Raw genomic sequence first — 12,773 nt, forward strand, 5'->3', positions numbered from 1 at the left:
AAAAATCACCATATTTCAACTCAATTTTACATAAAAATTGGCCAAACAATTTGAACGTTTGCTCAGTAGCTTTCACATCAGGTGTAATATTAGCATTAAAGCTATAACTTTAGTTGTGTTAGCCAACGTTTACAACAACTCCGCACTTGAACAGTCTGTGAAGTTACATTGCCGTGTTTATTTTAAATATAATTCACAACCAATAAAGCATACTTACAGGTTGTGGTTGTGAATTTCCAGGCCCAAACAGAGTCGGAGTTGCATCGTCTTTTAGGACTAAACGTTGAACTGTTGCCGGTGTTCTGACGATCTATGCTGCCTTGCCGAAAAATTCTACCATAGCGCAAATCGATAGACTCGACTCTCCGTTTTCCATTGCAGATAGTACCCAGAGACAGTAGGTAGCTTGTTGTCATAGCGACGCCACACACAACTGCTGTGACATAATGTTCAATGCGACACACACACCAGCGATCCACACACCTTTCTCTTTTTTAAGTTGAAACGTTTCAACATTCCTCAGAAGACAGATAAGCGGTATGAAAACCTTCCAGCTGTGTTTTCCTCTGCTGTTGTTGCTGCAGCGGTCTGTGTGACGGTGGGAGCAGAGGGCTCTGTGAGCTCCTCAACTCCGAAAATATTCAAGCACATTTTTGTTCCGCCATCACTTCTCGTAAAACTGTCAATATTCGAAATCTACACAGCTGATTTCTCACCTCAAAACTTCTCAGTAGTGGATTTAATGATTTATGAATGATGATTGATGAATTCCATACGAAAACTGTAAAATATAAAACTTTCTGTTGTTGGCCTCTGTCTGGTGCACGCAATGGTGATGCAGTGAATAGTGAATATTCTCTCTGACCAATCAGCAGTCTGTCGTGTTTTCACGTTACATTTTAGTTTCCCTCAGCTGGAGACGGAGGTGAGGTGATACGAAAAAAAGTACCTGGAAGCAGGTACAGGTGCAACTTTTCTACAATGGAAAACCAAACAAAGGCGAGTCGAGCCAAAGGGCCTCCGCTCAGACTAGCTTGGTTTGAGGGCGTGCCTGACCCCGCTAGCCGCTTGGCAAGCTTTATGACGCCTTTTCATTGTGACGTCACAAGTAAAGGAAGTGAAGGGCTGGACTACAAACGAGTTTTCAAGCAGTTCAGAGCAGAGCTTTCTGTGGGAGATGGGAACTCCCTTTGAGCTGAACTTTTTTACTTTGCAAACCTGTTACATGCACAAAAAAGATATATAACTCAATAAAGGAGAGGGAAAAAACCAAAAAGCATAATACCACCTCTTTAACTGTTACAACTGAGGTCCATAATACAGACCATATGGATGGGGCTGACTGTGTGAATGTGTGTGTGTGCATTATCAAGCCTTCTTACGGCCATCAGGAAGATGTGATAGTCTGTTGCGACAGCAGTTCAACAAAGTGACAGATAACAGCATGTCTGTCAACTGTCAGCCTGGCAGATGAGTGGCAGAGGCAGGAAAAGCTCATTCCTTCCCATCTCTGTGACGCACTGCATTCAGGAGTGTATCTGCAGGTCACACAAAGAAGCTCAGGACGTTGTGTAGTGGGATGAGGGTTCAGGTAACAAACCAGTGCCAGCCTGTTTCAACAAGGACTTGTTGCATGGTGGAAGTCTTTCTCCATGAGTCACCCAGCTCCCATACCTACATCACATTTGACTTGGTGTCTCCCTTATCAAGAGGAATGTGTACGTGTACCCCTCATGAAACTTTGAGAATGTGCCTCATCTATTCTTGTGGTGCACGTCCTTGTTCTTGCACTTTTTTCGAAGGAGCCTCTTGTACCCAGATAACCAATTTCAGACACAGTGTCCACTTACCAGAAGAGGAAGTACACAGAACATTTTAGCAAGCACAACAGGGTGGGTGGTGGCGGTGGCGGTGGCGGGGCGTAAGGGTTGGGGGATGATTGTTACATTGTTGAATGAGCACATTACAATAATTATTTTGTACAACTCTGCTGTCTACTTGAAATGTTCTCCAGACGCTCAGTATCTTTCATCCTCGATCATTAAGGCCTCACACCTCATTGCATTTCAATTTCATTTGAACAAGTGTTGTCTAATAGATATATCCTGTTACATTCAACGATATCAACAGACCCTTGGTGTATTTTGTCAAAAAGAAATGGTCAATGGAGCCTAGACAGCAGCTCACAGAACTCCACCATTTACAAAGAAAATAAACAAATGAAGAATATCAACCATGGAGCACCCACCCAAACAAAATAGCACTTCCACAAGGAAGAGGCTACAGGACAATGTTTACAAAATCCTCATTAAGGAAGTTGTGAGATAACACACGCTCATGTGCATCACACAAAGTTGAAGGCACGCACGCATGCACACACACACACACACACACACACACACACACACACACACACACACACACACACACACACACACCAGCAAAGAGACCATAAGCACTGAGCAATGCAGAGCCCACAGTATCATAGATAAGAGTCAGAAAGAAAGAGCTGGGAAGAAGAGCGCAGAGCACAGAGAGAGACTGACAGAGGAGAGGACACAACAGAGATGACTTGGGCGGACAGAGCCAAGCATTGGCCACCCTGTCACCGGAACTGCAGCCCTGTCACAAAGGACATCAAAAGGTGTGCATGAGAATAAATGCTGTGAGATCTGGAAGAGAGCAGCAGGAATACACACTCCTGCAGAGGCGCTCACACTGGTCAGTGCAAGGGTCAACAACACTACTGCCTACTGCCAGGGAACCAGAACTTTCTTAGACTACAGATGAACTGACCACAATCTAAATTAACCTTTGGATTAAGGCGTTCAGAGATCACAATAATTTTGTTTTACTGTTGCATCAATCCCGGGGGTGTACAATAGAAAGCTGCGGATTGTTTTTCCCATGGCGAGCATTTGGGTCTCTCAACCGGGAACCATCTGCAGCTCCAAGACTTTGCTCTTGGTGTTTTCCATCCTGCTGCTCCAGGGGCCTCTCCGTGGACAGAGCAGCCCGATCTCCAACACCCATCAGAGGCATCGCTCTGCTCCGGGGCTGGGAGATGGTCATGGAGGCGTGGTGGATCCGTCACTGCTGGAGCAGGGCAACAACATGAACATGCAGAGCCTGCTGGAGAGTCTGAAGGAACAGTTTCTGCGGACTTTCAACCTGTCTGGCATGAGTCCTCCTCCCCTGCCTCCTGGAAGCATGCGAGAAGAGCCCCCTGAGTACATGATGGAGCTCTATAACCGTTTCGCTAATGACCGCACTGCCATGCCCACCGCCAGCATCATCCGCAGCTTCAAAAATGAAGGTAAAGATCCTCTGCTCCACATGATGATGCACCTGTTGATCATACAGACTGATTAAAAACGAGAACTACTTTTTCTTTCTTAGTTGCTGGCATGTTTATTGAGCTTTTTTCATTTAAATATGATCTGTATTTTTCTCATCACTCTCTGGTCTGCAAGGCCAAATGTAAGTAGAATGTAAGACAAAAAGAGTCTTCTTGTATACATGTGTAGTTTTTCAAGTAGACTGTAGCTTCAAGTGTGTACGAACAAATAATTTGTTGATTAAATCTAAGCTTACTTGTTACTTCTCTTTGCTAGGCAATGTTCCAATCAAAATGCGATTCTTATTCTGACATTCTTAGGATGAGGTTAGAAAGGGATAGGATGCATTGCAGAACTCAAGTGAAAACCTCGATAAAACGACTATACAAAATGTGCATAATTTTAACCAACCATTTATTTCTCTTCCCCAGATTCATCTCCCAGTGTTGTGGGAGTTGGAGGAGTGAGGCGTCACCCACTCCTCTTCAATATGTCTGTCCCCCATCATGAACGCATCACAGCAGCTGAGCTTCGCCTTTACACCCTTGTCCAGACTGACCGCCACCTGTATGCTGGTGTTGACCGCAAGGTTGCTATCTATGAACTGGAATCGCATGACGGAGATGACAACGTGACAGATGAAAACACTGTGAGAGGCGACAAATTCAGAGGGGGAGGAGAGCAGATAGAGCTGGTGGAATTGGCTTCACGTCAGGTCTATGGCACTGATAACGGCTGGCAGGCCTTTGACCTCACTGCTGCTGTTCAACGCTGGCGTAAATCTGACCGTGGAAGCACGCACCGGCTGGAGGTGCACATTTCTAGCATGGCTAATGAAGAGGATGTTCAAGGGATGACAGGGGACAACAAAGACAGGAATCCACCTGAAGGGGACATGAAGATTGACACCAGCCCTGAGGAAAAACACAAACCTCTGCTGATTGTTTTCTCTGATGACCAAAGTAGTGATCACCGTGATGACAAGCGTGAGCTGAACGAGATGATTGACCACGAAACCTCTAACATGGTTCTCCAGAATGACTTGGGGACTGGCCTGAATGGGCTGTGGGGGCAGCAGGGGAGGGACAGGGATGAGGGTGTTGAAGAAGCTGAGCCAGATGAAGAGGACCTCATCCAAATGCGCTCCAATCTGATCTATGACACAGCATCCCGAATTCGTCGCAATGCCAAGGGAAACCATTGCAAGAAACAATCTCTGTACGTAGAGTTCAAAGATATTGGATGGGACAGTTGGATTCTGGCACCCACCGGTTACGATGCCTTTGAGTGCACTGGCATATGTTCCTTTCCTCTGACCAAGCACGTCACACCCACCAAGCATGCCATTGTCCAGACATTGGTGAACATCAACAGTCCTCAGAAGGCAGCACGAGCTTGTTGCGTGCCCACCAAGCTGGACCCCATCTCCCTGTTGTATCTGGATGACACAGGCGTGGTCACCTACAAGTACAAGTTTGAAGGCATGGTGGTGGCTGAGTGTGGCTGCAGATAGTCCATGCTTTGAGAGGGTTCAACAGTTTGTAAAGTCTTACAGTAAGAGTAAAGACACAGAACTAACAAAAAGCTGGAAAAGGAGATAAACCAAAACTGTCTTCAACAAATGGACAATTGTTGGAATCTCTGTAAGGGTTACTCAGTGACACTGGAAGTGCACATTCACTATTCATGAAACTTTGTGCGCTCCAAGTCAATGAGTAAGGACAAATATGTTTTAAACAGCAAAACAGAAAGAAGGACTTCATCTAACACAGCTAAAGCCATGAATATCATTCAGACAGCGTGAGAGAGATCGTGTGTCAACATGTTGCCAGTAGTGATGTCAAGGTGTGTCCTCATACCCACAAGAATAAAAGGCACACAATTTCCCAAAGGACTGAACCAAGCACATTCTAAAGTGTGTGCAGCCTGGTGGGAACTTGTGGGCCAGTTGTCCCCCTCCCCCTCATCCCCCCTGACATCTGTCTCCCTCTCCACTTATCTCTGGCCTGCCCACTCGATGCAAACACTAATCAGCAACTTCATGTGTCCTGGCGCAGTGAAATGACCTCCCTCAGGCAACCTGACAAGACATGAACTCTCCAGGCCCAGCTCCTGCCTCCTGCAGCCTCCTGATACGTAGGCGCTGTGCAGGGGTCCTACTGGCAGGGTTATCTACCCAACCCTGTTTCCCACTTCACATGCCTCTTTTCCACTCCCCTGAGCTATAGCGATAGCAAGGTGTGGGGGGTTGAGAAACATGTATGCCACCATTGGACGGCATTCTGGGCAACTTCTGAGGTGGTGGGATGGGGGAGTGGGACAGGACAAGGGGGCAGGGATTGTCCACATTCCTAGGCAACAAACAATCTCAACTGTCTCAACTCACTGACCTAGCACCATGTGCCCCTAACATGTCTCCAGCTCCTCAGTTGAGTTATCCATCACTTTTATGGTAAAAATGCCTTTTTGGACAGTTAATATCTGAAGGCTACAAATCAGGAGTGGATAAAGGGGGCACCTTGTTGAATTTGCCTTTATGGATATCCAAAGGAAATACAGTTACAGAAATACAGTTTCTTTTAAAAGCCTTTTGATACCTCTGCTGCTTGTGTCAAATAAAAGACTATTTATTGTTTTAATTTATTAATTTTTACAACAGAGTAGATAACTATATATGTAAATTTGTAAGTTACCTAGTGTAGAGCAGGTTTTGTATCCATGACAATGCATTGGCAGAACAATATTCATTTTGTTGGGAAGAGAAATGGTAACAATTTCTAAAACAATAAAGAGCAGCTGCTTAACAAATCCTAAATGCAAAATGTCTCCTTATCTGTGAATGAATCACTGATCCTTACTGTTTCAGAAAGTTTACATACCATGTTTTTTAAAAATGTCATTATCTCGTTTCAAGATGAACGCAAACATTTGGAGCTAAAATGCCACACTTGTTTTTCATAGTTAATTGTACATGATCTATTTCCCACATTACAGCTGTCAATCAAAGCATCTTGGTCTGTCAGCATTCCTTTCCATTATTTTAGGAAGAAGCTGCTGGACCAATGATACAATGCATTGCTGACATTCAGATCATTCAGTCCAACAGTATCAGCTCACAGGTCATAGTTCAGACATGACACACAAACAAAGAACCATGGGAAACTGAGTGGAAGGCTTGCTAATGAACAAAATGGATGGCCTGCTGCTCACACTGACAGCTAGCAGATGCAGACGGCTGTGATGGAAAACCTGTTTGTGAAGAGAACAAAAAACAAACAAACATCTGGACTCTTTCTGTTCTCCTTAAATGTCTATGATAGTTAAATCAGCACATAGAACACTGTTGGTTTTTTTATGTGTCAACATGCAGAGGAGAACAATAAAGGATACAGGTTAGGTTCGTTGCCTGAAACGTGTAAAACTTTCTATTATTTCTTTGATGTTAACAACGTGTATCCCACACGTGTGTGTCTGTGCGGCAGAACTGAGGTCAAAGATGAAATTCAAAGAATAAGATGCAGACAGACATAAAACACAGAGCGAGATATGGCTAGTAATGGAGAAATTGGTTTGTAGCAGGCAGGTGAGTATTGTATATATAACAAAAAAAATTAAGTGGAATTTGTAGATTTAAGCATATTTCCTTTAAAGGGCTTTTGAGACCCATGATCAATGTTAGTGCAGTTATTCTAGTCATTTATTTATTTTACAAAATGCCGGGGAGAGGTATATTATAAATATGCAACAATAATACCATTGCTACACTGTTGTTGGTGATTATGCAGTGCGTCTGCTACCTCCTAGTGTCCTGTTTTGACACAATTATTGTTTTATTTTTGTGGCTGTACATACAGTGTGTGTTGTAACTGCAGTTTCAGCTTTAAAAGCATATGATAATGTTGGCTGTTGAGCTTCCTCAAAAAGTATTTGGCAACAGCCCACTAATGACAAGTGCACGGAGATGTTTCAGAAAGCAAACAAGTTGTCTAAAAATGGTTACAGACCAGAGGGCAAGAACCTCGGCCAGTTACTGTGACAACAGGCGGTGTCAGCTATGTATAGCTCACTAATTGAATATTTACAGAATGGTGGAAGAAATATGGATCTGGCCTTTGTCACTGAATGGCAAACTTTCAGGAAATATGATGAAATGGGAAGTCTTTAGTATTTGCTCTAATGATAAGGACTGTTGGAGAGTGCTCTGTGCTTTTTCTCTGTCTTGTTTTGACAGGGCTCCATCTGTTGAAAGAATTTTGTGAAGGCTTTAGCCTACGTGATTTACTTAGGAGCACACCTTACAACAAGTAAACAAACATCCCAATGTACAGACAGTTCGGAGGGCTTCAAAATCCTGTAATGCTCCCGTGCCTGACATCCTGACGTTGGCCGCAGGACGTCGACGTGTGTCTCGCTGTGAACGTGTGTTTTGGTGTGTCATCCAAAGCTGCATGACTCGCCCTGACTCTGACGTGGGGTCTGTAATAGGGCCTGATTGTTTCCGTTTTGGGTCACGTTTATCATTCCATCTCTTGGCAACACCACCACCCAGTACTCACCCCTCGCTCTTTCCTCGAATCTCTTCATTTCCCAGGGAGAGAAAAGTTTGCTCAACTATTACTTTTGTGACTATATGCAAAAGTACCTCCAAATGTTCAAACACCTTTTAACAATTTGTATTTGACTCTGATGTTGCGCAATTTCAAAAAGCCCATTGCAAGAGGCAGTAATGAAAAACAGATGTTCAATGTTGATCACATGCTTTTATGCAAGCCAAGAAAAACTGCACTCAGACAGATTTCTCAGGACAAAGAGAACACAACTGTCACTCTTCATTTAAAGTAATAACCCTAAAAATATATATAATTGGTCATTAAAGAGAAGGATGCTGCGTGTGAGAAGAATCTAATTTATAAGTGTTGCATTATTACATGTTAAAATCATGCTCAAAATGACGCATAATCCTGACAGTAATGCTATATGAACTTTGAAATTTGGCACCCCATCGTGAGTGATTAAGTGCTTTTAAGTTCCAAAAGCAGGCAGCTACAAATCCTCTGGCATGATGCCAGCAGAATTTTGTATAAAACATGCGGAAGATGCTGTTTTTTTTGGTTTGTTTTTGTTTTTATAACAAAGGTTAAAACTGCATAGTGACTGAAAAGCTTCCCATCTCTAAAAACATGTGATTTTAATTGCTACGGCAATCCCTGTGGAACCAGTTTACAGAGAACAGACACTTGAAAAGCCCAGGGCATCCAATTCACTAACCAGAACAGCACAGCAGAAACCTGAACCTGAGGCGAATGACAACACACTAAGTCTGTGTGCAGCTTTAATACATTTTCTCATGCTCATCAAGCCCAATGTTGGTAAGGCTGTGCAGAAATTTGTGCAGAAATGCTGATTCATGAAAAAGCATGCGTAAAGGAACAAACATAGCATTGAATATAACAGAGTCTTTGCCAAAGACTTCAAGAAAATACAATTAAGAAAATATGGTACACATTACACAACCACTTTGGCTCAAAGAGGATTGTTCACTTCAAATGTTTACATTATTCTTACACTGGAGACAGTCCCTCTTACATATTTTAGTTTTGCAAAAACTACAGACTTACTTTACCTTTCATAATAAATGAAAGACAGATATCAAATCATTTTGTGATATTAAAGGAGTAGCTTTTTGTGACATGCGCTTATTTGCTTTCCTGCCAAGAGTTAGATGAGACAATGAATACCACTCTCATGTCTGCACAGTAAATATCAAGCAACAGCAGCCAGTTTTTCTTAGCTTAATGTAAGGACTGGAAACAAGGGGAACAAGATCCGCTCACCAATTAGCATGTTATATCTCATTTGTTTAATCTGTACAAAAATGTGTGGTTTTACGGTCTACTGTATGTGCCATACCATTTCTTGGCCAGGTGTAGCCACTTACTGGAGCCTCCACAGAGCCAGGCTAGCTGTTTTCCCCTGAGTGCAGTCTTTGTGTTAAACTAAGCTGACTGGCTTAGCTTCTAATTTACTGTATAGACTTGGGAAGGATGTCAATTTTCTTATCTAATTCACTGCAAGAAAGCAAATAAGCATATTTCACAATAATGTCAAACTATTCCCATGAGCAGTTTGTAAAGTGGCCCGGCATGAGAGCTCACTGCAGATTTTCCCTTTTTAACTACATATATGATCAGCATTGACCAAAACACATCTATGACATATTGTCTGCTTAACATCTACAATATGAAAGCTTAAGAATCCATACAAAGACACTCCCATGTCATGAGGGAAACAAAGTTGCACATTAGTTCAGGCAATTGTTCGTTGTTTCCTGATTTACTGTGTCATCCCTCCTCATCTCGTTCTGCATTCACTTGATATAGAACAGCTGTAGAAATTGCAGGTTAACATGACAGTATGCAGTCTTGCTTAGAGAATTATACATTTTAAAAAGATATTTTGATGTGACTGAAATGGCAGTGATGTAAACCATGGGATCCCATATCCCTCACGGAGCGTGCAATGGAAAGCTGATCAGTAACAACCAAAATCTGTAGAAAAAATCAGGGCATCTTGACAGATTTTCCTGCAACAGTTTTGTCACTCTGGACGTGAATGCAGCACTGATGCACAGTATGTACCAAAGAGGTGGTCCCAGTGGGTGAAGTAGGGGGCGTAGTTGCCAGTGTAGGTACTATGGTGGGCTTGGTGGTAGGGGGCTCCTCCCAGACAGGGCAGCAGCCTGTGCAGAGCCCAAGGCAGGTCGTAGCCACAGTGATCCTCCACCGCCAGCCAGCTGTTGATGAGGTGGAAAAAGGCTTCGCTCAGAGGGTGGCAGCCCACCACCCAGGAGCTGGTCAGAGCCAGCAGCAGCAGAGACAGCAGCTCAGCTGAGCTGGCGTCCTGAGCTGCCAGAGCGAAGGGTGTGTGGTGCTGGTGATGCAGCTGGTGGATCCTCTTGTAGAGCCCGGGAACTCTGATGAGGAACAGACAAAAAGCGGTCTCTGCTTATAGGCTACTGTTACTACAATGGAAAATCACTACCATATTCCCAGAATGGTATAATGTTTTTTTCTACTTCTGTTAGTACTACTACTACACTAATACTACTATTACAATCGCTACCCCAATACTACAACTATTACAAATGATGCTACATCTTATTAAAAGATAATTATCAAGACAAAACTAAACAGGATTTGTACTAATTATTTCAGTATTTAAAAGTAATAATTATACAGCATAAACGAATATCAGATGTAGAAGAAATACTCTGTTTTACTTAATTAAAAGCAATACCACAGTAAATATACTTCATTACGCAAAGGTCCTGTATCAGCAAAATGTAGTTTAAGTATAAAAGTAGCCACTATGCAGACAAAATGATCTCTGTCACAGTATTATTATACTACTGCATTATGATCCATTAACATGTAAGAACACATGGTGGAGATGATTCTAGCTATTTTTTATAAGATTGGATGGCTGGGTACTTAGTTATTTCCACCACTGATTATGACATATAGACTGATGGGGACTATGAAGTTGCCAACAGATCATTTTTTGCTCAAGTAATCCCAAAAGCAGGCTAGTAATGTGTTCTATTTTTAGTGGTTGGAAAAGAGTCTACAACATCACTGGGAAACTACAGCTCCCAAAGGAAACCCAGATCAATAACAAATAAAGGAAAGAGTTCAGAAGTCCAAGTTTAGCATCAATGATCGGCAGTAGAATAAAGGTGAAGCCCAGGCACATAACATAACATAGGCGCATCTGCTCACCTGTGCATGGAGAAGTGCCACATGAAGAAGAGCATGTCAAAAAGCAGGAAACATGCGAAGACTTCCACAAAGAGCTGCCAGCAGGACGGAGCCAGCTCCGGTAACGGACCAGGGCTCCTCAGCGTCTGAAAGACCGCGGTGGCGGGGAGGACGGTAGTCAGGTATCTGTACAGTACCCTCCAAAAACAGTCAAACCATCGTCTTAGAGACGGCGGTGGACCCGAGTCTGGCGCGATCCTCCACGACCGGACCCGCTCACTGACGCTCGCCAGCGCGTCCAGCGCGAGGAAAGGTGCGCAGAGCAGGACGTGCGTCAAGAAGGCGTAGGACGCAGGCAGGTACGGGGACAGCAGGATAACCTCCTGCCCTGCTCTCGCATACTCCCAAAGCCCCTGGAGGATAAGCGCGCATGCTTCTCCATCTTCTGCAGAGCTTACGTCCATCACGGCTTTTCCCTCTGTATGGTGAACAGCAACATCACCAAATTTTACCAAAAAAATGTATTAAATATAAAGAATACTGCAGTTTTTCCTTTCCAAGCTAAGATCTTCATATACGTTGGGCTATATGTCTCCACTTTGAATGTACTCCAGAAGGATCAATCCTGGATCAACTCTCTGCCATCACATTTTAGAATAAGGTAATCTAGGTACTTTTCCTATGCTGCTGTCACGAGCATTCAGAAGGCGAATCATACTTCTGGAGAAGTTTTCTCTTCATATGCTGGTAGGAGGGGCCCCATGCCTGAAAAACTAGGCTCTTGTTTAAATCTAATTAGAACTGAGCCTCTCTCCTATATCTTTTATGTGGAAGCACGGTGTGACTGCCCCAGACAGAACCACTAGGCTTTATGTACTTGAGCCGCCTCCATAAAGTTGGCAGCTGGAAACTCAGGGGATTTCTGATAGATACTGTCACATAACAGGACCATTTCTTTAGCAATGGGGAGGTCTGATTATCATCTGACACAAAGAGTGATTACACTTTATCTATGGCACAACGTTAACAAAATGATATAATGAATGATGCAGAGGGGGAAAAACTTAAACCATTTAAATCTTTCTTTTTCTGTATGAAAGCAAGATTTAAAGAGACAAAAGATTCAGGACATCGATGAAGAAAAATCTGAATGAAAAATGAATCCTTACAAATTATTTCTGAATGATTGTGCCATCAAAATCAACCGTATTCTTAGGTAAATTATCCAAATATTCAAATTTACGGGGACATTTCCAGTTTGACCATCAATTTTTTTCTATTTTAAATTAATACTATTACTTCTATTCAGAGTTTTTTTCTGTATTTAGTCAGAGACAGGCAACCAAAAAAGGGGACTGTCAGATAGGCTATTTTAATAATTTGAACCAATACAATATATGATTAACAAACAAACAATATTTGATTATGATTTGATTTGAATATGATTAAATTATATTAGTCTACTTGAAGCTTTTTATATTTGTCCCTCTGTCTCTCACTCACACACACACACACACACACACACACACACACACACACACGAAAGCTTTGCATGAGCTAAAACCCCCGAGAGAGGACTGTTTTGCAGAGCTTCTTTCTCATGCTCCCTTTCGGCAGTTCAAGAGAGGTGAGTTTGGCAATGTGGTGCAGCCTTATTCTGAGAAACACAGACACAACC

At 42.9% G+C, this 12,773-nt stretch overlaps 2 protein-coding genes across 2 annotated transcripts; one reads left to right on the plus strand and one right to left on the minus strand.

Annotated features, from left to right (window-relative positions):
* The first annotated feature begins 2,907 nt into the window (after nt 1-2,907).
* bmp10 (bone morphogenetic protein 10) lies at nt 2,908-4,851 on the plus strand. The gene is made up of 2 exons (XM_046035800.1): nt 2,908-3,316; nt 3,770-4,851. Exons 1-2 carry the CDS (start codon nt 2,908-2,910, stop codon nt 4,849-4,851), a joined length of 1,491 nt encoding a protein of 496 aa, XP_045891756.1.
* A 3,691-nt stretch (nt 4,852-8,542) lies between these two features.
* ch25hl3 (cholesterol 25-hydroxylase like 3) lies at nt 8,543-11,767 on the minus strand. The gene is made up of 2 exons (XM_046035585.1): nt 11,117-11,767; nt 8,543-10,311 (listed from the first exon to the last, which is right to left on the minus strand). The coding sequence occupies exons 1-2, from the start codon at nt 11,557-11,559 to the stop codon at nt 9,936-9,938; spliced, it is 819 nt and encodes a 272-aa protein (XP_045891541.1). The 5' UTR covers nt 11,560-11,767; the 3' UTR covers nt 8,543-9,935.
* Nucleotides 11,768-12,773: the final 1,006 nt, after the last annotated feature.

This window comes from Micropterus dolomieu, linkage group LG21 (genome assembly GCF_021292245.1).
Source record: "Micropterus dolomieu isolate WLL.071019.BEF.003 ecotype Adirondacks linkage group LG21, ASM2129224v1, whole genome shotgun sequence".
In the NCBI taxonomy this organism is placed as follows: domain Eukaryota; kingdom Metazoa; phylum Chordata; class Actinopteri; order Centrarchiformes; family Centrarchidae; genus Micropterus; species Micropterus dolomieu.